Below are 23716 nucleotides of genomic sequence, written 5' to 3' on the forward strand. Positions count from 1 at the left end.
TGCAGTGGTGAGAGTGAACCCAGGGACATCCTGTTTGGCGTCTGTGAGATGACCTCTGAGTTTGTGAGATGGCACCTGGCGTTAGCCTCCCCAGTAGAAGACAGAGACTGAGTCCAAAGAGGGCCACCAAGATGAGAGGGTTGAAGCAGGTGACATTTGGGGATGGTCTGCAAGAACCGTGTTTCTTTGGCCTTCAGAGAGAGGGGAAAGGGGCGACCTTACTGCTGCCTGCAACTGCCTCAAGTGAGAGTACAGACAGAGCCAGACTCTTCCCAGCTATAAGACAAAAGGCATAACAAACTGGAAACTGGGTAATTCCAGTTTGATGTAAATTACATTTGTGAGGCCTGAAGGTTTCTAAGTTTGGTTTTTTTTTATTATGAGGGTGTGGCAGGTTGCCCATGTTGTCAATTCTCATAATGTCTTGCCCATTTTGTTTTTATTTTCTACAGATTCTATACTGTGAGTGTTATTAAGATGTCTAGAAAGAAAACACAATGGATGCATTTAATGGAAACAAAACTGCTTCTTCTGAGAAACATCAAGAGGACTCTAGAGCTAACATACTGCAGGAGATTTTAGTGGTATTATCAACCTTAAAGGAAGCCATTTCCTTCAGATTATCTGAATTAACACCTCATTCCCTTTGCTCTGCAAAGACTAGAAGTATACAAGTATCCAAAATATTCCAACTCCTGATTCAGAACGAAGGTATTTGGTGGAAATGAGAGAATGGTGAGTCTCCATTCAGGAACACAAAATACTTATCAGGTCAAGTTCTGTGAAATTTGTTAGCCACTTTTAAAAGAGCTTAATAGAACTACTATTCTGGATGGTTATCAATCATTCCATGTTAAAAAAAAAAGGCTCATAAATTAAAGTGAAACTGATGTAATTACTATTGTTACACATTTTTTTTTTTTTAAATATATATTACAATATGCTCTAATGCAGATTTCTTTTCTCTTTGTACCTTCCCATATCTCATAGATGAGTTTGGAAGAGATGTAACATTTTTAACATTATGCTTAGCTACTGGGCTATTACTAGAAAAATTATCCAAAACTAGAACAAATATGGAATTCTGTTTATGACAATTCTTAGTAAGGACATACAAGTACTTGGTTCCTGGACCTTAGGTTAATCACCTTCATAGACTCATAGAATCACTTAGGTTGGAAAAGACCTGTAAGATCATGGAGTAAACCTGACACTGCCACGTCCACCTCTCAATCATGTCTCTTAATGCCATATATTACACGTTTTTTAAATACCTCCAGTTTATGGTGACTCAATCTCTTCCCCAGGCCACCTTCCCAAAGCTTTAAAAAATTTCTGGTGAAGAAATTTTTCCTCATGTCCAATCTAAACTTCCCCTGGTGCTACTCTAGGCCATTTCCTCTTATCCTCTTGCTTATTACTTGGGAAAGAGACTGACACCCACCTGGCTACAACCTCCTTTCAGATAGTTCAATTCCTTCTGGAATAGTGATGCCTTCTACTACCTATCACTTATCAATTGTCTCCTTAATTTTCTTGAACAATGAAATAAAACTTGTAAAATTCTTGCTATACCTTTCTTCTCTAAGTAATGTCCAAGGCTAGATGGAAGGCTGGGGTTTATCTCTCCTTGCCAAAGATTCTGGAAAGGCATAACGGCCTGATCTAGTTATATAAATGCTGTGCTAGAATCCACCCAACCCACCCCATGAACTCATTGGTCATTCTGCAGAGTGACTGTAGAGGGATAATAAAGTTTTCAGATTAGGATTTTGATGGCATTTTTTCCCAGGGACAGCTAATGAGGAGATATCTGTAGTATTTGTCCTATCACATTAAAAAATATGCCACGGATATGATTTGGAATTTGTGGCAATGCTATGGAATTTATGATTTTTTTAAAAATTATTTCCCCAAAAGAGAAAGGCTTTAAAGGGTAGATCTACTGTTTTATGCAAGTTTCAGACACAATTCAGGATCCTTAGCTTAAAAATACACACTAAGATAAAAATAATATCTCAGATAAAGATTAGCATCCTAATGCTGTTTCTAACTGGAGTTTTCTTACAATGTGTAAGTACGCTTACATTCTAAACTGCTGCTTTGCCACTAGAATATTCTCAATGATGCTGCTATTTTTACTACCAAAGTTCCCTTCTGTAGCTGTATAAATTTTCAAATATAAAAGATCATGCAGAAAAATGCAGGTTTCTTGTAGCCAAACCTCTTTTTCACCATGCATAGTGATGGAACTAGTTCTGAAAAAAACTCATAACCTGTCAATTAAACCAAAGTACCAAAGCTACTTTGAGAAGCACTTGCATGTTTAGGAACACAATAGAATTGAACATAATAATTTTTTCCACTGAGGTATGATAGAATTTCACAGCAGGAAAGAACTGTAGTAGGCCAAATTCTCGGGCATTCCACTAAATCTTAAAAAGACATTTTCCTCACCAATTTGTGTGCAGTGCTGCAGGCAACAGAATGAAGTAGAGTCCATCACAGAAAGACAGAAACGCAAAGGGCTTCCTGTCCCATCCTCTCCTACTAAGGATACATCACAACCCTCCCTTTACAATCACAGAGCACTGTGTTTACAAAGCAGTACAACTAGAAAGTTTGTCTTTCTTTTTTAAAACTGGCAACTTCAATTAATAAAAAATATTTCAGCAGGAATTACATGAAAGCCTCCTATAATGATTTGATATTTCCCTATATTTATTGATGCCACATAATTTAGCAATCATATTTTTTCACAGTTCCATCACACTGGAAGCTCCATAGTCTTTCTGAAACACATTATTGCATGTCCTCTGTCTTTGTTGGTTGTTTATAAGTGGCGAGTCCTTAGCTTACAGCAGGGGTTATAGCTTTTGAGAGCATGACATTTGATTTCCTGCTACAGAAGTTCAGAACAGTCTTCAGGTTGCTTGACTCGTTCAATCCACTAAACTGACCTACCACTCTGAACAGAAAGTTGAAAAGTCACTGCTTTGCTTTGTCTTGAAACTCATGTATTTCCACATTTAGAAACCATAAGAATACAAAACCTGCCCGTGAACATCAAGGTCACTATCTCCAGGAAAGTGTCTTTCTTTCAGAAAAGACAACAGAAGAAAACTGAGCAAGAAAAATAGTCACACAAGTATAAAAATATATGTTAGCAAAACTAGATAATAGCATGATTTTCTTTTATGCAAGCAAACAAAAGGCAAACTTTTAAAACCAAGGCAAAATGATTTTTTCCACTTGAAGCCATAAAATGTTTCAAATTGCCTGACATTCAAATATTAAACTCAGGTTTTATAAACTAATAGTTATAATGCCATGTTGTCTTCAACTCTATTTCAATGTTTTACATTTCCATAAGGCAATTTTCGGATGTTTAAGATGTGTTAAAGTATTTTGCCAAAGCAAATGGTATCGGTTTTATGCAGAGATTCCTTATGTAGCTGTAACAGTTCTTAGAAAAAAAAAATCTGATACAATGAAATAGCACTGTATCAACAAAGTATTATCATCAGAATATATGGAAAGAAGGATATACTTACAGATTTTTTATGTCTACTGCTCCTCGGAATGCCTTCCTTGGTATTGCTTGAATCTGATTTTCACTAAGATCACTAAGAAAAAAAAATTAAAATAAATGTAAAAATGCTATATATATATATTTAGTTTTGCATATAACAAAAAGGAAATATAAGAAAATAATTTCAGCCATTATGGTTCAGTCAGTATTTCTAATGAAGGTAATTTTATTACATTAACTGATTTGTAATTGAAAAGAAGAAGTAGCAATAATAGTCAAAACAGTTTATCTGTGTTGCACTAAGTAGTTCCTTTAAAAATAGCAACTTATATGCCAAAAAAAAAAAAAGAAGTGAGTGTTTTCACTTTTCAACCATTGCAAATCCCTGTTTGATAGTATATTCAGCTTTATGTAAAGAAGACTGTAATCCAGCAAAAAGAACAAATAGTGACCTATTGAGAAACAACAATGAAGCTGTGTAATATCTGAGATCAATATGCTTCTGACTTTTGTTTCAGTGTCAAGCACCATATATTTTAAAAGAAAGCACCATATATTTTAAAAGAAGGAATTAATATACATTCTGCAGCAGATATCTAATATTCCTCCCCAAATCCCTGTATGATCAGCTGTACCATGCTATCTGAAACTATTGTCTTTTACAAAAGAGAAATATTATTAAAATGCTTATAAAATTATTATTCAGTAGTGGTTTTTTGCTATCAGTATGAATAAACAGCCCTTTTTTTTCTGAAAACCAGACATATTTTTGGCCTTCACAGGTCAATATTGGAAATAAAATCTAGTGAACTGAAGACAGTAGCAGAAGACACAGAGAAAATAAAAAAGAAAGAAACAAAAGCAAATTAGGATCCAGAACTTTCCATTTATGCCATGCACTATTAACAATGATGCACTGCAATAGAAGATGACCAATATGTTAAAGTCAGTATTGCTGTATCTATACCACATACAGTTTGGAGGTTTCACTTCAGACAATAGTTTGCTACCCTGGACCAAATACACCTATCACACATGGTACATGAATGTTTGAAGTCTTGCAAAGGGGCTTATCTACTTCGTTGTACTAAAATTATTAAATCAGATCTTCTTTTGGAAGCCCTCCGAGATGCACCTATCTGTACACAATATGGGCAACACAATTACATGAAGAAGCTTTCTTAAGCATCTGAATAAAATGTACAAACAAATCAGATGCATACACGTGTATCTACAGAGGGATTTTAAGTCCATTTGCACAGCAGTTTTCTTGTGGTTAACTAGATTTCATTTTTCTAAAACCAATCCAGGATCTTCACTCCAAAGCATATCAAATGCAATCCAGCTCCTAACAGAAGTTTCTCTGTCTTGAGCTTTAGAGACATCTTTAGAGGGCCTTTTTCATAGAGTTTTTAGAGAAACATTGCAAAACTGTGCACAGAAAAAAAAATCTAGCTCAGAGTAAGTGAACAAGCAAGAATAATTTAGTTGATTAGATATAAATAGTCATGCTTTTGAGATATTCTTTCTCTAAAATGTAATCTAGCATGGGCTCATATTGCCAGTTCTGAGAAATCACTCCTGAAGATCTTTCAGATTTATGAACTCACAAAAAAAAAATTTGAGGACTTTATAAAACCCCATGATGCCCAACTTTAACAAAATTTATATCAATATAATTATTTTGAAAATAATTCCACATACATTGACAGCAATTTTGTTTTATCCAATTCATTGTTAATTTATGGAAAATCACTGTCTATTTACTAAATCTTTCATAGTTCATGCACCTAATTGCACTGCAATATCTTACAAAGTATACTTAAAACTAGGCCCAATTTTAGTATTATTAACCGTGTGTGAAAAAAGAGAATTTGTGAGCTGTGATTTAATTTTCAAGCCACCTAAGTAATCTTGAAATGGGATATGACTGCACTGCTCTGACAATAAATTCAGGGGCAATGAATGAAAAAGCAGCCTTCAGCATTTGTTACGGTAACATGATTTAACAGCCTACTTCCTTGGAAAAAAATTCCCTCATAAGCATAAAATGCAAATATCTATATTTACACTTCTGCTTAATTGACTAATACATTTTACCTATATAAAAAATTATGTGTGAAGTGGCTAAGCTAGCAGTAGTGATTTGTATCATGATCAATGATGAGTTTATAACACAGATATATGTATGTATCTATGTAAGCCACTGCCATACTCATATACTAGAGGAGATAATGGGTAACAGTGCATCAAGCTTTTCATGGCATTTGATATAACATCATCATTCACCATTTTATAGAATTTTAAAAAGTGAAAGATGAGCAATACTGAGGCCATCAGTGCAAGTGCAAATTATTTTAAAAAACTAATAGAAAATATCAATGGTCAAAATCTTTGTTTCTGTGGGAAATTTTGGCACAAACACAAGGACTTAAAGGACAGCTATTGTGCCAGGTTCCTCAACAGACAATACACTTAGGCTGGATGTGCAAAAGACAGAAGACTAACTAATTGCATGCTAGATTTTCTGCTGGGTCCGCACAGTCAACACCATTTCCATGTAGCACAAGCTCAAGAAAACTGAAGTATAGTGTTCCCTGGTAATTTTAGCTCATTTCAAATGTAAACTTCTTGACTGCAAAGGTTCCCAACCTTGCTGAACAAGGCATTGTTTAAAGCATCCATTTAAATATGCAGAGCTAAGTAAGGTTGGCAATTGTTGTTTTCCAAAAGTAATTTTTTATCAGCTGGTTTCTGAAACTTTCTTTGAACTGTTTCTCTAACAGAAGTGTAAGTTCATTTCTACACTGCAAAATTCTACTTCTCATAAAAAAACATGATTTTCCTTATAGCAGGAAAATTTTTAGTAGTTATTTATTGATTGCTTCAAGTTTTCATCTGCACAGTGTAAAAAGGTTTCCTCATAAAAACCTTGAGGGGCTTAAACAAACATCCAACTTTTTCTTCTTGCATAAATTACACCTACATTTCACAACTCAGAAGCTGTGTGTGGTCTTTTTTATTGATGACTGAACCCATTCCACTGCAATTCTTAGACTGCTCACAAAAATGGCCACAAGCAGCACAAGGTGCATTGTGACTTTCAGGGCAAATGGGGCAAAAATCTATTTTGTAGATTAAACCAGACAATTTTGCAGGCCATTACACTACATTGATTTGACTTTGCAACTTATATTCTGTAGTGAAGAAAGGTGCAAAACCCCTTTTCAGCCTGATGGTCATTGTATTGCTGCACTAATAACTGTGTGGACTTCATCTTCCATTTCAAAAATAGGCAGCATTTGAACAGAGACTCTATGATGGCAATTGATACCCCTAAAATGAAAGAATGTCTAAGCATTTCAGTAACATTTAAGCCAGGATACAACAAAACATCTTTTATAAGAAAAGATCTGTATTTTTTTTAAAAAGGCATGAACCTGCTTCGCATTAGAAAGCAGCAATATGACCAAGATACTTTAATTGGAACAAATTATCCTCCACTAATATTACAGCCCAAGACCTTACATGAAAATCCAGAATACCTCTGAAACAGCAGAATTAATTTAAAAATACAGCTAGAGTGAAAAAGCCAAGGCTATCTGACAATTTCTTTCTTTAGAGCACAATGATCCAGTGAGATGTTTAGACAAATTCATCTTTATGCAGATTCTAGCTGTCATAGAGGCCTCTTGCAACTAAATTGTTCTTGACTCTGTTATATAATTCCTAGAGAGATACACTCCAAGTTATTAAAGGGAGTACCTTAGACATTGAGCTTTCAAGAAAATTCCATGGCGGAACTTTGTGAGCCTCATTTATGTCATGCAGTGGTGGGCAGAGCACCTTCATTCCTCAGCTTCCACCACTCCTCCTTGCTCCGGCATCACCAAACCTGTGCTCAGGGCCACGTGTAACTTCAGTCTCTGAATGTGAGATGTTCTCAAGGAGAACTCTCATGTTTGTTTCCTCAAGTTAAAAGGTAATACAGGGGTTAAATGGCAGATTTGCACCAAAAGCCACCTGGGTGAGTTAGACTGGCAGCAGCTGACAGAGATTTTTTAGAGGAGGCACAAATGAGCATCACTGCTGCTCTAGATGCACAAACCAGCCTGGGTACAGCAGATTGTTTCAGATAAGTTTAAGATGTATATAAGTCAAGAATTCTTCTGAGTTGTAATATCTGGCTGCAACCTCATTTTCTCAAATGTAAAAAAAGGAAAACCAAACCCATACACCAAACAAAGCTAAATCCCACTATAAATGAAGATACACAGTGGAGAATGCACAAAGATTTCTGAATTTTTTCCCAACTACAGCAATATTCTGAAAAACTTGCATACTACTTTTTCCTCTCTTAGAAGATCAGGTGTGTTTTTCTAAATCAAAGACTAAATATGCTGCATCTAAATAATTACTTTTTATAATTAACATAGTCTATCCAAGTATTCAAACTCATCAATAAAACCAGAAATAGTATAGATTCTCTAAGATCCATGATCAAATAAGTTCTGCAATTACGTGCTTTTGTAAAGTAAAATTTCTTTTTAAACAAACTGGATAAAGGAAATTTACATGCAATGGATTCTGATAAGCACATATGCCTCAGCTTTTAAACCAAATTCCAAAGATTAAAGATTTAATTCGGATATTCTGACAAAGCAACTGAACTTGTCTAATTTGACATTATGCCTAAAAGAATGTAGATTTCTGTATTTCACAAAGGAAACTAGAAAAAAAATCAATAACAAAAACAACATCAAAAAAAGCCCCAAAGACCTCTGCCCCACTCTCCCTCTCCCAACAGCTTCATTTTGTGTATGCAGGGTTTTTTCTCTAAGTATCCATGGGTAATGATAATGTATGACACTTGTGGAAATAGCAGGAAGACCTTGCCAAAAACCTTGTTACTACTGAATCCCTCCTAAGAACAGGCAGGAAATGGTACAGTTATATTTATCATATCTACTGGTTAGTAGAGAGATGTGTATCAGGGAAAAACCTCACAGCTTAGAGTCCTGTGAACATTTGAAATTCATACCAATAGAAGATACAAACACGTTCTCAGAAGATAAAACCTTGAAGACTTACATACAGTATTGTTTTCTTATCTGAAGATAAAGACCTGAGATAACCTGAAATTAATGATCCTGATAGAATGTTTCAGCTCTTAAAAAATGCAAACACTACCACATCTCAGTTATTTTATTACTTACCATGTATGGTTCTCAGTTGAATATCCTATTTACCCTTAAAAAGGAGTGCTCAATTTTTAATTATATAAATTGAAACATCACATAAAATATCTATATCATAAACTGTTAAGGCTGCATCACAGTTTTGTTGTGTGGCTAAATCATTGTTCATTCTGAAACACTAAATCTTTTGAAGATGGCAAACCTGCTTGTAAATTTAATTACTTGTAATTTTATTTTCCTCTATGGTTTAACCTCCCTCTGTGTCTGACCAGTGATATCATAAATCTATACTGCCATCCTGTACTTTGCAAAATACTGAGTACTGGGAATGAGTAATGTGTCCTGATTTTTAAAGGAAGAGGCAGAAATACTCAGCCAAACTAAGTACTGAATGCTTACCAGTTTACTTACACCAGTTTATAAAAACAACTCAGAAAGTGGCTATTCCATAATCAGCAGCCTGATAATTATTTACATATAAGTGACATGAACAAAGTAAGCCTTGCTAAGTACTTCTCTCTTACTGGAAAACAACAGTCTTAACGTTAGCTAACTATATTCTGCATGAAATCCTCCATGCCTGCGCAAGGTGGCAAAGTGTCATAGTTCATGAGACTACTGGACATTCAAAGAAATAACAAGAATGAGAATTATTTAAATTATTTGACTGAAAATCAATTATATGTATTTGGACATGGGGGATTTCACTTGGAATACAAAGATGGTGAAAAAAACCAAACAACAAATTTTAGAATAGGATAGTTCAGTTGAAAGGGACCTACAATTATCACCTAGGCCAATCAGATGATTTTGATGGAACAAGTAACAACTTCTTTTTAGGTATCAAATAGACAATTATCCTAAAATAGTAAAGCTAGCAAAACAATTGATTTATGAATATCAAATGTTCCTGTCCATTTCAGCTGTTTTTATTATGATCAGCTTTTTCTTCAGTGTTCCTGCAATATTTCTGTATCTGAGTACACCTTAAAAAATACAGGTGGCAGGGAGAAGACAAGCACTACCTATTCATTAAGGAGCTCCTTGCAGAAAGAGCCTGTGAAACGTGCTCTGGTATAGGCTACTCACCGGATCCTGGACTTGATTAAGATACCTGTGAGGTCTTGCATGGTCTGAGGTACTTCTCTAGTCACAGTCACATTAACGAGGCACATCATCTAAAACCTCAAAGCTATTCCAGAGCAAGACCTAAGAGCTATTGTTTACTCCTCTGGCTTTGATCTTAGGGAAAGCAAAGTACTCTGCCTCACTGTGAGGCACTGAAGACACCAGCAGTAAAATCTGAGATATGGAAGGCGAGAACATGCTGACACATGATAGTGTAAGACAAGGGAGCCACAGCCCCAAGTTTCAACTGTCTTGATATGTCTCCAGAGAAGTATGGCAAAAGATTATTTCATATTATCATGAACACTGGCAGCTGCCTCTGTTGGCAAAAGCTGCCATAGCCATGGGCTTTCCAATTCAAAGAGGAGAGAATGAAACCCCAAAGTAGATTTTTCATGTTGCAATGGATCTCTGATTTGGATTTTACTCCTAAGATGCCAGTTTTCGACTTCCAAAATTTGAATAAATACGTTTTTCTACTCTGTATTAGATGTCTTGGGTTAACATGGAAAATTTCTGATCAGATGGGTTTTTTTCTGCTCATGAAACTTCATTTATCACTATACAACCATACTCCTAAATTGCAAAATTCCAGCATGACTAGGAATTTAATCTAAGACCTTTTCTGAATGCTACAGAGGCATGCTTCGACAACCACAAGTTTTTGTTGTATTAGGATAAAGTATATATGAAAATTATTTTCCAAACTATGTAATGAGAATCAAACCAAAGTAAAAAGTCTTCAAGAATACAGATGCTACTGAATATTGTGGTGCTATACCTGGAGAGACAGTTCCTTCAAAATTAGTAGCTCAGGTGAACTGAAGATACTGAAGCCTATTGGGAATTCCATCATGGCAGAAATATATCAGATTGTAACACAAGCTTTCTAAACAAACGTGACACAATGTGTTTTAATCTATGACACAACATGTTTTATCCTATGTCCAGAAAATACATTAATATATACAAACAATTAAGTACCTTTCCCATCAGTCAAGCGAGGCTTATCCAGTTAATTGTAAGAATACTGACATATGCTTGGCTTTAACTTTATACAGCTACTGTATAACAAGTTACAGTACAGCATCACTTATTCATGAAGATAATCTTATACCCAAATGGCTTGTCGTGTCCTTTTAGCAGGCATAGCTTCCTGGCAGATCTACAGATCAATTATGATGGAACAAGGAAATGTTTAAAAATATATACTTAAAAATACAGTCTAAACTCTTGTTCTGAAAAAGCGAAACAAACAAAGAAATAAAATCAAACAACCAACAACTCTGCTGCACCATTATTCTTTGACTGTGAAATAAACCAGTTAACTTCCTATTAATTTCAATGTTTTTTCCTTCTGTTCTTTAGTAAAACAATCATTGCAGCTATTTCTCTTCATATTGAAGATACAAAAGGTGTCCAATACTATCAGACTAATATGTCTCTATGGCACATATATCCCTTTATAAAGATAAAACCTATAAATTTTAATTTCAAACATCAGTCCTGTAAACCATTATTGCTGCTGCTTCCCATAGGAGGATTAAAATTTCATGTATGAGAAGGCTACTACGAGCCTCCTTTTACAGATGGGGAAACCGAGGTTGCATGTATCAGCGGTAGCATGTATCAGTACCCTGCTGAGGAGCACAAAACCAATGAGAAAGATTTTGATCACAGAGTTTCAGGTTCTCTCCGCATCACTAATTTCCATTTGCTCTGTTGACTCCCTAGAGATTCAGATGCTGCACATAGTAGGCACATAACCTATTCTCACGCCAAAGCAGGATCACTCCCTGGGCCATGGTGTGCTACATTGCCCAAGTGAGTATTTCACATTTCACAACACAGGGCAATCATCACTGCAACACGGACTGAATTATTAGAGTCACACCAATTCCCATGGTAAGGAATGCAGCTTTTTTTTTTTCCTAAGAATATTCAGACTGAATTTCCCTGCCCACTTTTATCTCTCATTTTTTAATGATAGCACTTTTGATGATATCATTGATGTTTCTTTCATTCTTAATGCTTGAGGTTTTTTAAACGTCATCCATTTATAAATCTGTTACAGAATCAAAATGTACTTTTTATTATAGTTCTGACATACTATTATTTGTATTATTTAAGCAGCAGGTCTTTTAATCCACTTTATCTATTTATTTATTAAAGAAGAGAGATCATTTATGCGTAAGTATAGAACATATACAGCAAAAGAGAAAAAGTAACGCACTACACAATAGTAGTACAGGTAGTCTGGTGATCTCCAGAGTTTACCAGTACCTTCAACCTTAACATTTAGTACAAGTCATCCAAAATTTAAATTCTGATAATTAGGTCTAATATTTTTTTTTTGTTTGAGAAACTCTTTCATACCCATGCAATATAATACACAACTTATTTATAATTTTGAGTATTAGTAATTAGTGATTTCTGCAGAATCTAAATAGCACAGAGTACAAGTACTAGGCCTTTAACTTTTTAATAGGAATACATTTTGGGTTTGGACTAAGCCAAAACCTTCAATCTCAGTCTTGGCAGAAAAGTTAACCCATGGGCTACAAAATCAATTCTACTCTACAGTGTCTCCAAAAGTGTACTTAAATCAATTTGTATACTCAGATACTACTGAAAATAATTGCCTAAGAATATTCACCATTTATTCTTTATTGTTCTAGAGTGGCCTAGCAGGGCAAATGCTAATTGTGCAATAAAATAGGAGTATTAGGACCACACATGTATTTTATTGGAGTCTTAGAAATTATTTTTGAAAAGGAAAGCAGTCTTTAGTAGTCTTTTCCACTAAATTAATATAGAATTCTCTTTTGTTTAGACTATAAAAACCCCAAAACAAAACAAGAAAGGAAATTACACATTGTAGCTCCTGAAGAGGAAAGGACCACCCACAATTTCAGAGAGAACTGACATACTACTTCAAATTTGGCTTCAGCGTAATCCTTTTCATAGAAAAACTTGAAGCTCTTAAGAACACCCCTCACCCCCCAAAGAAAAAAATTGACAATTTTTATCCTCCACACAGTCTCAAATTGGTCAAGCTGAAGAAAGGCACTGAGTAACATTTTACTGACTGCTGCTTATCATGCATCCCTAATAGCACTATCATTCCCCAACAGGGCCCAAGACAGCAGCACAGCTGTGATGTGTGCAGGCATTGTTGACCTACAGCCCTACTTGCAGTTTGCAGAGTGGGAAATGACTTTTACCCATGTGGACGTATATCCATATGGTGAGGCTGCACCTCCGGTGCTGTGTTCAGTTCTGGGCCCTGCAGCACAAGAAAGACATTGAGGGACTGGAGTCCAAAGGGCAATGGAGCTGGGGAAGGGTCTGGAGCACAAGTCTGATGAAGAGCAGCTGAGGGAGCTGGGGGTGTTTAGCCTGGTGAAAAAGAGGCTCAGGGAAGACCTTATTGGTCTCTATGACTGCCTCAAAGGAGGTTGTGGATAGGTGGGGATCAGTCTCTTGTCCTGGGTAACAAGTGACAGGACAAGAGGAAATGGTCTCAAATTGTGCTGGGGAGGTTTAGGTCAGATGGGTTTTGTTCATGGATTTCCCTCTCCTTTTTCTTTAACCAGTTTGGAATTGAAGGCAAAATAGAAAATAACTTAAATCTTTATATGTCACTTTTTCATACAAGGCCACAAAAGACTGTTTCTTTGTAGGGAAAGGGTGAAGATTCTGCTATTTTCATTTTACTTGTCTCTGATAGGCGATTTGGTGATTAATTTTTAATCAACTATTACACTTGACAGACTTGAAAATGCACTATAAGTTGAGAACTTTAAAAGAATAAAACAAGATTCTGCCAGGTAACTTTCACTTCTTCTGGCACATTAGACACTCAGCATATGCATGGCTGAAACATCCATTTGGCTTGGCTGGGGATCCGCTCACATTAAGAATAGATGAGATGGCATATTTAATTTTCCAAAAGACCTCTTCAACAGTATCTGAAAAATCTATCACTACTTTTCCCTGTAACAAAACTTCCTTTTTAGAAGAAGTTTGCAGCTGTCAACATGTCTTTAATATTTAATATTGTTTCACCTGCTTTGGAATTGAAACTGTAAGCACTTTCAGGAACTGATTGAAAGGTTGTCTGGTACATTGTCTAGTTTCACTACACAGTCGGTAAGCCTGTATATTCTCTTCTGAAATATCACTCAGCAAGCTGTGGCAATTTCTGTTTCTTCAAAACAGAGCAGAGCGGATTCCTGATCCAACCCCATTATGCAGAGCTGCAATTCCAATACAGACAAGTAATAATTACATTCCTGGACGTTTTTCATGAAGTATAGCTCCAAACTTTTACTCTAATAATAACCTGAGTAGTTCAAGTCTTTCCTAACAGTAAAACTAACCTTGAACAACTTGTCAAGAGACAGGGAAAAATTTGAAGAGTAAACTAGAAAAGATCCTGCAGACCATTAATGTTGAACAGCACTGTGCTCACTCTTCCTTCGAGTCAAATGATGCAATTTGGGGATTGTCTCTTGAGATAGCTCATTGCTTGATAAGACAGATTTATTGTACAGTCTTAGCTTTATACAATATGTATAGTTGCATAATATATATGAAGCACTGATGCTTCAAGCTTTAAGGCTGTTGCCTGTCAGTGCCAAAAACTATGCTAAAACAGTGAAAGAATCCAAAGCAAATTATTTAAAGGATTACCACAGATGATTTTAAAAAAATCGACAACAGCTAAGCTACCATCATGGCTGCTTATCAAGATGACCAATTTTATGTGACTGTTTTTCTGGTCTTCACCCATCTCTTTATAGATATCTGTCAATTCTTATACTGTAATATCTTTCACAAAACTATTTTGCTTTACTGGGTGCTGGTTTGTTGGTATTTTTCTTATTCTGCATAAGAGTAAGTACAGGGACTAGCACCACTGGGCTTCTGGACCAAAGAACTAGGGCTTTTAGCTGTTCTATGAGAAAACTAATAATGGAAAGGATAAGAAACGTATGTTCATATTATCTTCCACTTCACTGACAATGAACTATAAAACAGTAATAACAAGCTCAATTATTTGAGTAACTGAATGACTGGATTTTTTTGTTTATTCTATTTGTTGTGTGTTGTTTATGTGCTGGTTAATACAATTAAAAGCTCTTAGGAGAAAAAAGAAATTGTTGAGAAACTTCAGGGCAATTACTGATACATATATTCAGGTACTCTGGAAGTAAAACTTCCCACTGACCAGGATTAGATTACTTTAATACTCTAGCTGCACATCCCAGAAGTGCCTAGCCTCAAGTTTCTGTTCAAGGGCTCCAGGCTTTTCTTTCTTCTTGAGCCTGCCTTCTATTTCTCTGACTTTTCCAGCCTTTTCCCCCAAACTTCTGTCACCACAATTGTTTTCCCTTTCAGTGTCACACAAAGAATGAGAATTTCAAGAGGTATTTTCCTCTTAAAAAAGGAGCTGAGAATACAGAAGAGGCAATATAACTGGTCTGTAAAGCAAGAAGAGTGCATCCTACCTGGATTCAGGGGCTATTTAGAATTGAAAACCCTTGTAAAAATGGTAAAAATGTATGTAAGTAATAAAAATAAAATTCGCCATTACAGAATGAATTTATCACAACCAGTTTCTTAATCAATAGCAAAATAAGATGAACAACTATGGGTAATATCTGCATCAGAGTGCTTGCATTCTATATTTCAAGAATGTGAAAAATCCCATTTCTTGTTACAGCCCTGTGTGTATGCTGTTGCCACAATACCAGTATGTAAACCACATTAAAATGTTCTAGGAAAAATAATCCATGCAAAATGGAATTTAATATTTTTTATAGAAAAGCTTAAATTTTATTGCTACTTCTGCCATATTTATCCCCCTTTTCCCTCTCAAACTTGCAAAAAGGCTCAGCTGCTTGTACTAGGAATAATTTCCATTCAGACATTTTTTTAAGCTTGAAGTCTACAAAGCTGATTTTCTGTTCCAGGACTGCACTTTTCCACTGACACCATCAAAAAGTAGCTGCTCTTAATTGCACTTTAAAAACCCATCTTCTCTCTTTTCAGATATTTTTCCTCTACCTGTATATTCTCAAGCCTTTTTTTCCCAAATTGCTAAATTCTTTCCCTTCAACAATATCCAGACTCTCCTAAGCAGCTGATGGAGCTTTGCCTCAAGTAACTACCCAGAAAATTCCACTAATCAGCCCTAATAATTAGGGTAAAGGGCATTTGTGTGGGGGGTGTGGTGTTTTTCTCTTCTTGTTTGAGGGTTTTTTCATTCAGGAGGATGGGTGTTGTGTTTTGCTGTGTGAGGGCACACAAAGGCAGTTGGATGGAAGGGATATGAGTTAAGCAATTGCAATCAAATGAGAGCGCGGCACACTCCGGATGAGCAAGGGTGACATTGACGTCTCCATTCACAAGATACTACACACTCCAGCAGTGAATAAATGGGTAATTTCAGAAAATAGAGGTCCAGGTGACCACAGAGAGGCTGAGAACAGTTATGGTAATGGGAAAAAAAGACTATTAAATTTACTTTTAAAAACCCCAACAAAAAATGCATAAGCTTCCCTATTGCTTAAGGACTAATTTAAAAATATACCATAAAATGTTTAAATATTTAGATTGACTGCATTTTGTTTGAAGCATAAATGTTAAAAAGGGATTTAAGAAATAAGGCTAAATATAAGAACACATGGCATTGCACCTGTACCAATAATAGCCACTAAACAGATCAACATCTCAGCCCTGTACAGCTGGGCTTTCTGATAAAGCAGTCAGTGTGAATCCATTTGCACTTCTAGGGAATTCAGGAAGACTTCTGCCAGCTCAAAAATCCTAGGACATGCAACTTTACAACAGCAGGAGCATCTGTATTCGCTCTTTTAACTGACTACGAACAGATCCCCTCTTAGAACGGGACCGACTCTGAGCCCTGAGGTGACTGAATTTAAACGATATTTACACAGATAGCAGAGAAGGTGTGAGAATTTGCCTCTTCATAGCTCCACTGCACTTGCTATCTCTTGCCATATGGCTAATTCCTTCTCATGCTTATTCTTCTGTTTCAGTTCATGTTACAGTATATTCTTTTTACAGACCTGCAGCTTCTAACATCTGTAGCAAAGGTCCCAGAAATTGATTTACAGGCTGAAACACAAGCATATCCAATCCTGCTCCTATGCAAGGCTATATATCTTTGTTGGAAGACTGACACATGGGCCCCATATGCATCAGTGATAACATAAGCCTTAACATAAGCCTGCCAGGCACAGATGTACTTATAGCTCCAGAGAGATGCAATCTAATGATGGATAGGAATAACCCAATCATACGAACATTTGTATTTGTAAACCCTACCTAGTGCTACAGACAATATGTCTACATTTCACTGCCACATTTCTGCAAGGATATCAAGATGTTCCTAAGGTATGACGGGCATATGATGAAACTTAATGGTATGTAAGATAGAGAGACTGCTTTCTGAAGCACAACTTCATAGCTGGAAGTTCTAAAAATTAATTGCTCTTCTGGCAAACCCAATGAAAGTTAAATTAAATTAGATACTGGAATTTTTTCATTTGAAAGCTCTGGCAAAATAAAGTTAATAGATGGAAAGCTTTCTGCAATTAAAAGTGACAGGTGCATTGCTTTCTCTAAGCTTTTAAATCACATCTGTCAAAAAGCCTACTAAAATGCATTTTTTAAGCTCCTTCCAAAGTACTCAACTTTTATGAATCAAAATACTGTAGAATTATTAAAGATATATAACTTAAGTCACAGCTTTATGGCAGTAAAGAGCTAAAATTTCTATAGAGTTAGTCATCTAACATATTTAGGACAATGGATTAAATCACAGAGTAACTCTGTCTCCTGTTTCCATTCACTTCATTTGTCAGCATGATTTCCTACTTCGGTTCCTAACCACTGCATGAGAAACACACAACTTGATTTCCCTAACTTAAAGCCAAGTTTATAGTAAATTCTGGCCAATCACAACTTTGCTTGAATTATCTATTCTATGTGTTTAAGGTGATTTAGGAGAGATGGTTAACAGTATTTGTGCCTTTGAAGAAACTTTTTCAAGACAGAAAGTGTCTTGGAAAGAGGCAGAAAAGTCTGAGGTCAGGTTCTGCTGTGCTTCTTGCAAGTGAAACTATTTTCAAAGAACATGTGTTCCAACAGCGGGAGCAAAACCACTTATTGCATGTCTTCCCCCTGCCCTTCAGACATACCTGAGCCAATCCTCTGCCTCTCATTCCTCACTCACAAAACCAGGAAGTACTTATGCCCAAAACTCAAAAATCTTCAACTCAAAACTCCAAACTCTATAATTATTATTTACAGGGTTTTTTTTTTTGTTTTGGTTTGGTTTGATTTGGTTGGGGGTTTTTTAGGTTTCAGTTTTCATTTTGTTTTGCTAGCTGTTTTACTGTTGGTTTTGTTTTTCTTTAGTAATCAACAACCAACCCCAGTTTTGATAGGTTAGGAATGAAATTTACTTAGGGAATGCTTCTCATCCCCACTAATTCAGAAAATAAAGAAAAGCATTACTCTTCAAAGATCCTAACTATCAACTAAATGTAAAGCTGTTACACATTGTAAGATGACCTGTGACAATATGAATTTTATAGGCCATGGCACAGCACCTTCAAAGACAGAGGATGGAAAATTACGCTCAGTGGTACATATCTCTTATTAACCACACACATACAAATAATCTCATCCCAATTCAGGAGAGCACTGAAGTATGTACAATTTATCATATGTGCTCAAATCCCAATAAATTCATTGTAACTACTCACAAGTTTAGTGTTATGAAGGTCATGAAATATATCTTTAAATCACAAACAACTTACAGAAAAGCAACACTGAACAGATTTCAATTATAGGCTTCCCTTATTTAAGCATATATGAACAAAGACAAAATTCTCCTCAGGTGGGAAAACAGAACAAGAAAAATAAGTAAATTGGTTTTTGTTATCCATCTGTAAATTTTCATCACGCCCGATGCCAAATTATTGTGACATCAAAACTAGTATTTCAGACAACTGGACCATGTGCAAGTCCTTAACATAATTATCATTCGTATTTAACAAAACTCAGGGGTTTGGTGCTGCTTTTTGGGGTTTTTTTTGAGGAATGGGGGTGAATCTTGCCAAGTTCTCAGTTACTCCTGCAAAAAAAAAAATTTTGAAACTCCAAAGTCCTCACATGCTTCTCCCTTGCACTCCTTATGGGTTCAAGGGATTTTTCTCAGAGATGGAAATCTCTTCCAGTGGCCAGGTAGATTAAAGCTTTGGAGTGGAAGGTCAGTATTTCAGGAAGATTGACCATTCAACATAATACTACACTTCAAAATTATGTGTCAGGTCTGCATCCCTGCAGAATAACACAGGAACTGTGCTATTGAGAACAGCATTCTGAGGAGGAATCAAAAGCAGTTAACATACACACTGGAAGAGTATATATATTGCTGGAAAAATAAACACAGATAAGGATTCATCCCTGACTTGCAACTGAGTAAGTCTGAGAGCTGAACTGCAGTGCTACTGAGTGCTTCACACATGAAAACTAAAAATACACCGAAACTGCCAAAGGAGCCAAGGTGTCATCAGGATATGTCTACAAACATTTGCTCCAAACAGGGACAAAAATATTTAAATATTTTCCCTTAGTATCAATTTTAACTAGACCGTGGGTGAGAATGAAAGGTCTGCAGTCTGTGAAAATGAAAAGATCAAATTCAGCATTCAGTAGGGATACAGAATATCTAATTAAGCCCTGGATCTGCAGTAGTTTTTTTCCAGTTTCTGTTCCATATATCTTTTTCCCTCTGTTAACCATCTTCCCATCCACATCTATAAATAATGAAAATAAGCCAAAGTTTCCTCACTGATACGTTTTATACGAATATCTGAATGGAAAATATATCCAGAACTCTTTTGATGAGCTGTATTAATTGAACAGTTTAAACAAACATAAAAAACCATATAGAAATATGGACTTGAAAAAAGGTATTAGATAACCCTCTTGTAAATAGAACTTAAAATACTGGAATCTTAAGGAATAGGAATTACCAGATTCAAAGCCAGCATTAAAAACAGCCTGGTGATACAAAATGAAATCTAAGTCTCTGTGTTGGTAATATTGACTTTACTCAGGTGTTAAGTCTAAGCTTAAAAATAAATGTTCTGATGAACTTTAGGATATGTATTTTATTCTCCTGCATTTGTTTTTTCTTTTCCTTTAACCTAGCTGAAATTTCATTATAGATACTTACTATTTATAATACTGATTAACGCGTATTTTTATATAGAACAGGAAGAAGAGTCTTACATAGACTTGTGCATACCTATACCAATTTCTCCTTGTTGGGTTTTCTTGTTTTGATTCTACTTTTTTAATTAGGGACACATCACTTCCAGTGGGAAATTACCCTCCACATATGAAAACAAATGTTAACTACGGTACAATGCCTGACCTGAAGAACCAGAAAACATCCCACAGTGTCTGTTTTCCACAATACTTTTAATATGCATTATTTCCTTTTCCATACATACAGTAATAAGCAACACAAAATAGAGATTCTCAATTGAGGCAGAGATGACATCTGAGCTTGCAGTTGAACAAAGAAACATAGAAAAACCATTTGAACAACAAAGAGAAACTGACTGTTTTGTTCTGGTTTTTTTAATAAAATCAGGATAAACCTCTGGGTAAATGTGCTTAACAATGAAAATCACAACACCCAGGATTACAATATAAGGATTTCATATTACTGCCAGGTATGTACATGTCTAATAGTGAATGTCTTTGTCTTCCTTCCATTTATGAACAGTTAAAGATTATAGCAATAAATCCCCATGCTGAAATAAAACGGAGACTAATCTCAAGATTAGGAATCTAATCTCCATTAGAAATAAGATATAGGTATTTAAAACGAATAGGAGGTCAATTTGCTACAAGCAACGTGACATTCTGTATTGTTCTGTATTGCACATGCAATGCATACTCCTGCACCACAGGTGAAGTATGTTAAAACTTACAAGCTGACACAAAAAGCAACAGATTGAAAGGAGAGTTTCATTAAAAGAAACCAAATGTGTCAGCAACCATCTTCAAATTGAATTTTTGTCATACAGCTCCCTGGTATTTTTCGCTTTGCTTTTCTAACTAGTTCCCCTATGGATTAACCTCTTCTCACCTCTGGTTGTATATACACTGCAAGATAGAGCTGCTGGACAGTTCATTAGAGAAGCTCCTGCTGTTTCTTCCACTGGAGAGGAGGCACCTCTAAGTTATCATACACAGGCAGGCCCAAGTCAACATATCTTCTAACAACTTCTGGCAGCTTTGATCACACTGGTGGTTCATACAAGTTTCACAGGAAAAAAAAAAAAAAAAAAAAAAAGAAGGCAGGAACTTTGAGGCATTTCCTGCTACTGCTACTCCTTTGGAAACCAAACACCCTCACTTAGTAATCCATGCACCATACTAGTATCACTGGGCGGGGGCAGGGGGGGACGGGATTTGGGGGCTTTTTCTGTCTGGCACACCTTAAAACTAGAAAAAATATATTTAAATGGAACACTTAAATGCACTGCTAGAAAATTTATGTTTTAAATAACTCCTAGATAGAGGTTCAAACATAACACTAAATCAAAATTAAGTTTCTTGATTCAATATTTCAAATGCCTGTTTCTGAGATGTGATCCACCCCAAGGTTTACAAGAAGCTTTGCTTTTACAGCCTCACCTTTGTAAACTGCTTGAGGCTGCTTCACTTTTCTAGAGTTGCTCTATGTGACATGGTGGCAAAGAACCTTAAATTGCACTTAAGCACTTGAAACAGGCTCCTTCATACCCAGCAACATTTCCCACTACTCAGCTAGGTCTCTTTCCTTGACACCTCTGGTGGCCAAGCCAAAAAAGTCAATGGTCTGCAGCAATGAATGAATACTCCAGGATCCTTTCATAATGGTGTAGCTGATTGAAGCCGTGTTTGAGAGGCCTTACCTCATTTCCCACACATTTTCTGACCCATTTTGTCTGCCTCTTCTCAGAGGGGTTTTGCCTGTTATATTGAGGACTAAGCAGTAAACTAATTATCTTGTTCAAATCCCTTTGCAACCCCTCTAATCCTATTAGTTATAAGAATGTGTGAATACTGATTGCACAACTTAAAACAGGGAGAAACAGAAAAAGAGACAGAGGCAGAGGGAAAAAGCCAAAAGGCAGGATCTGGGAAGATCTGCTAGGCACTTCAGCTTTTCAAACTTGTCAGGACGCTCAAGACTCCCATCCATCACAAGACAGGACAATTTGTAAGGTCCACATTTTCATTTTCTGTCAGTCTTTCGTGTCTGCCCCAGAACTGCTGCTATTATCCGAGGCAGCTCCGAGTCCTTTGCTCACAGCAGAACTTGCTGACCCGTGACTCCAGTTAACAGTTACATTTTCTCTCTTTCCCCTTTCATAATGAACATTTTAATGAAGGGGATGACAATATTACAAGTGTCAAAGAAGCCATATGAAGTACCGGAAATGAATGGATGTTAGTGTAGGCATCTATAGGCCCTATGAGCCCTACTTCTTTTCTTCAAAGAAGCCTCACAAGTCTTATTAAAGAGCCCTCTCGCCCTCTCCCTCAGCTGAAGATACCGGAGCAGTTGCCTCCTGCCGTCCAGTGCTGAGTGAACTTTAATCACTTTTCCTATTTTGTTCACACTGGGGAAGGAGCCAGACTTCAGTGAAAAGCCTGCAGTCACTGTTGATGTTAAAGAGCATGAAATTTATCTGACTTCCATAAAAGATGAGCTCTGCCCTTCCATTCCTGCTTTTGCTAAGCTGGCTGCTCCGGGGACAGCCATTCTCTGCTCCAAAAACAAATATTTGCTTTTAGCGTAGATGGATGCTGCTGCCTAGGAGAGCCTTTCCCCTTGCTTTTTAAACTGTACATTTCGTTGTTTCCACCTACAAAGAAGACTTGTGGTCTTGGGAAAGAAATTTAACTTTATCATTTAGACATGCTGTTTTGCAAATGAAGGTTTTAAAAATTCAAACAGTTCCTGTTTTACATGAGTAATAAGCTCTGGCTAATTGGTTACCATAGAAGCAAATTCACCAGAATTCTCAGAGAGTAAGAGAGTAAGAGATTTACCTTTTATTTTTTGACTCCCCTTCCCTACAGAAATGTCTGACAGTGAAAACCTAACTCTAGGATAAAATACGAAGTTTCTTTTCTCACACACCCTACTTGGAAATTTGAGACATCATTTATCTGGTGAAAATTATAGTAAGTTGTATTATTTCATAGCATTCTATTACTAGGTTTTAAAACCTTGCTATTTGGAATTGGCTCTAAAATTCCATTATTAATGCTTGCTTTCCTCACAATGGCAAATCAATGACGTTTTTGTGCATATTTCGCAGTGCACATCTTCTCTAAGGATTACTGCTATATAAATAAGTGTTTTCAAAACAACTGACTGTGTAACTTTAGAAATGTGTATTTCAGAAGTGGTAACATTTCTGTGTCATTTAATTACTCACATATTTCAAATTCTGTAGCAAAATGGAATGTAAAGAACCCCAAAACAATTCCAGGAGCAATTTATCTCTAAAACATTTTATGTATATAGCAAACCTGAAAAGCAGTAACAAAATTGCATTGATAAACTTGATAATAAAAAGATTGTGCTAGAAAGAATGAAAAGTGGTACTGATCCACTGACCATCCACTGTGCATGCCATAACCTACTCTAATCCCCAATTGATACTGACAACTGCAATGACAAGGGCTAAATTGGAGCCATAAGTGGGAGTAATGATTGACTGCCACTTCAGTACGTCAGCAATTG

The 23716-nt window shown here is 36.1% G+C and overlaps 1 protein-coding gene across 19 annotated transcripts in view; it reads right to left on the reverse strand.

Annotated features, from left to right (window-relative positions):
- The window catches only part of SLIT2 (slit guidance ligand 2), a 263309-nt gene that overhangs the window by 108532 nt on the left and 131061 nt on the right, over window positions 1–23716 (reverse strand). For all 19 annotated transcript variants that reach the window (XM_039550993.1, XM_039550987.1, XM_039550975.1 and 16 more), the window contains exon 5: window positions 3555–3626. In XM_039550993.1, coding sequence (XP_039406927.1) covers window positions 3555–3626 — 72 coding nt within the window. The remainder of the gene's footprint in view (window positions 1–3554; window positions 3627–23716) is intronic.

The sequence above is a fragment of the Corvus cornix genome, chromosome 4 (assembly GCF_000738735.6).
Source record: "Corvus cornix cornix isolate S_Up_H32 chromosome 4, ASM73873v5, whole genome shotgun sequence".
In the NCBI taxonomy this organism is placed as follows: Eukaryota; Metazoa; Chordata; class Aves; order Passeriformes; family Corvidae; genus Corvus; species Corvus cornix.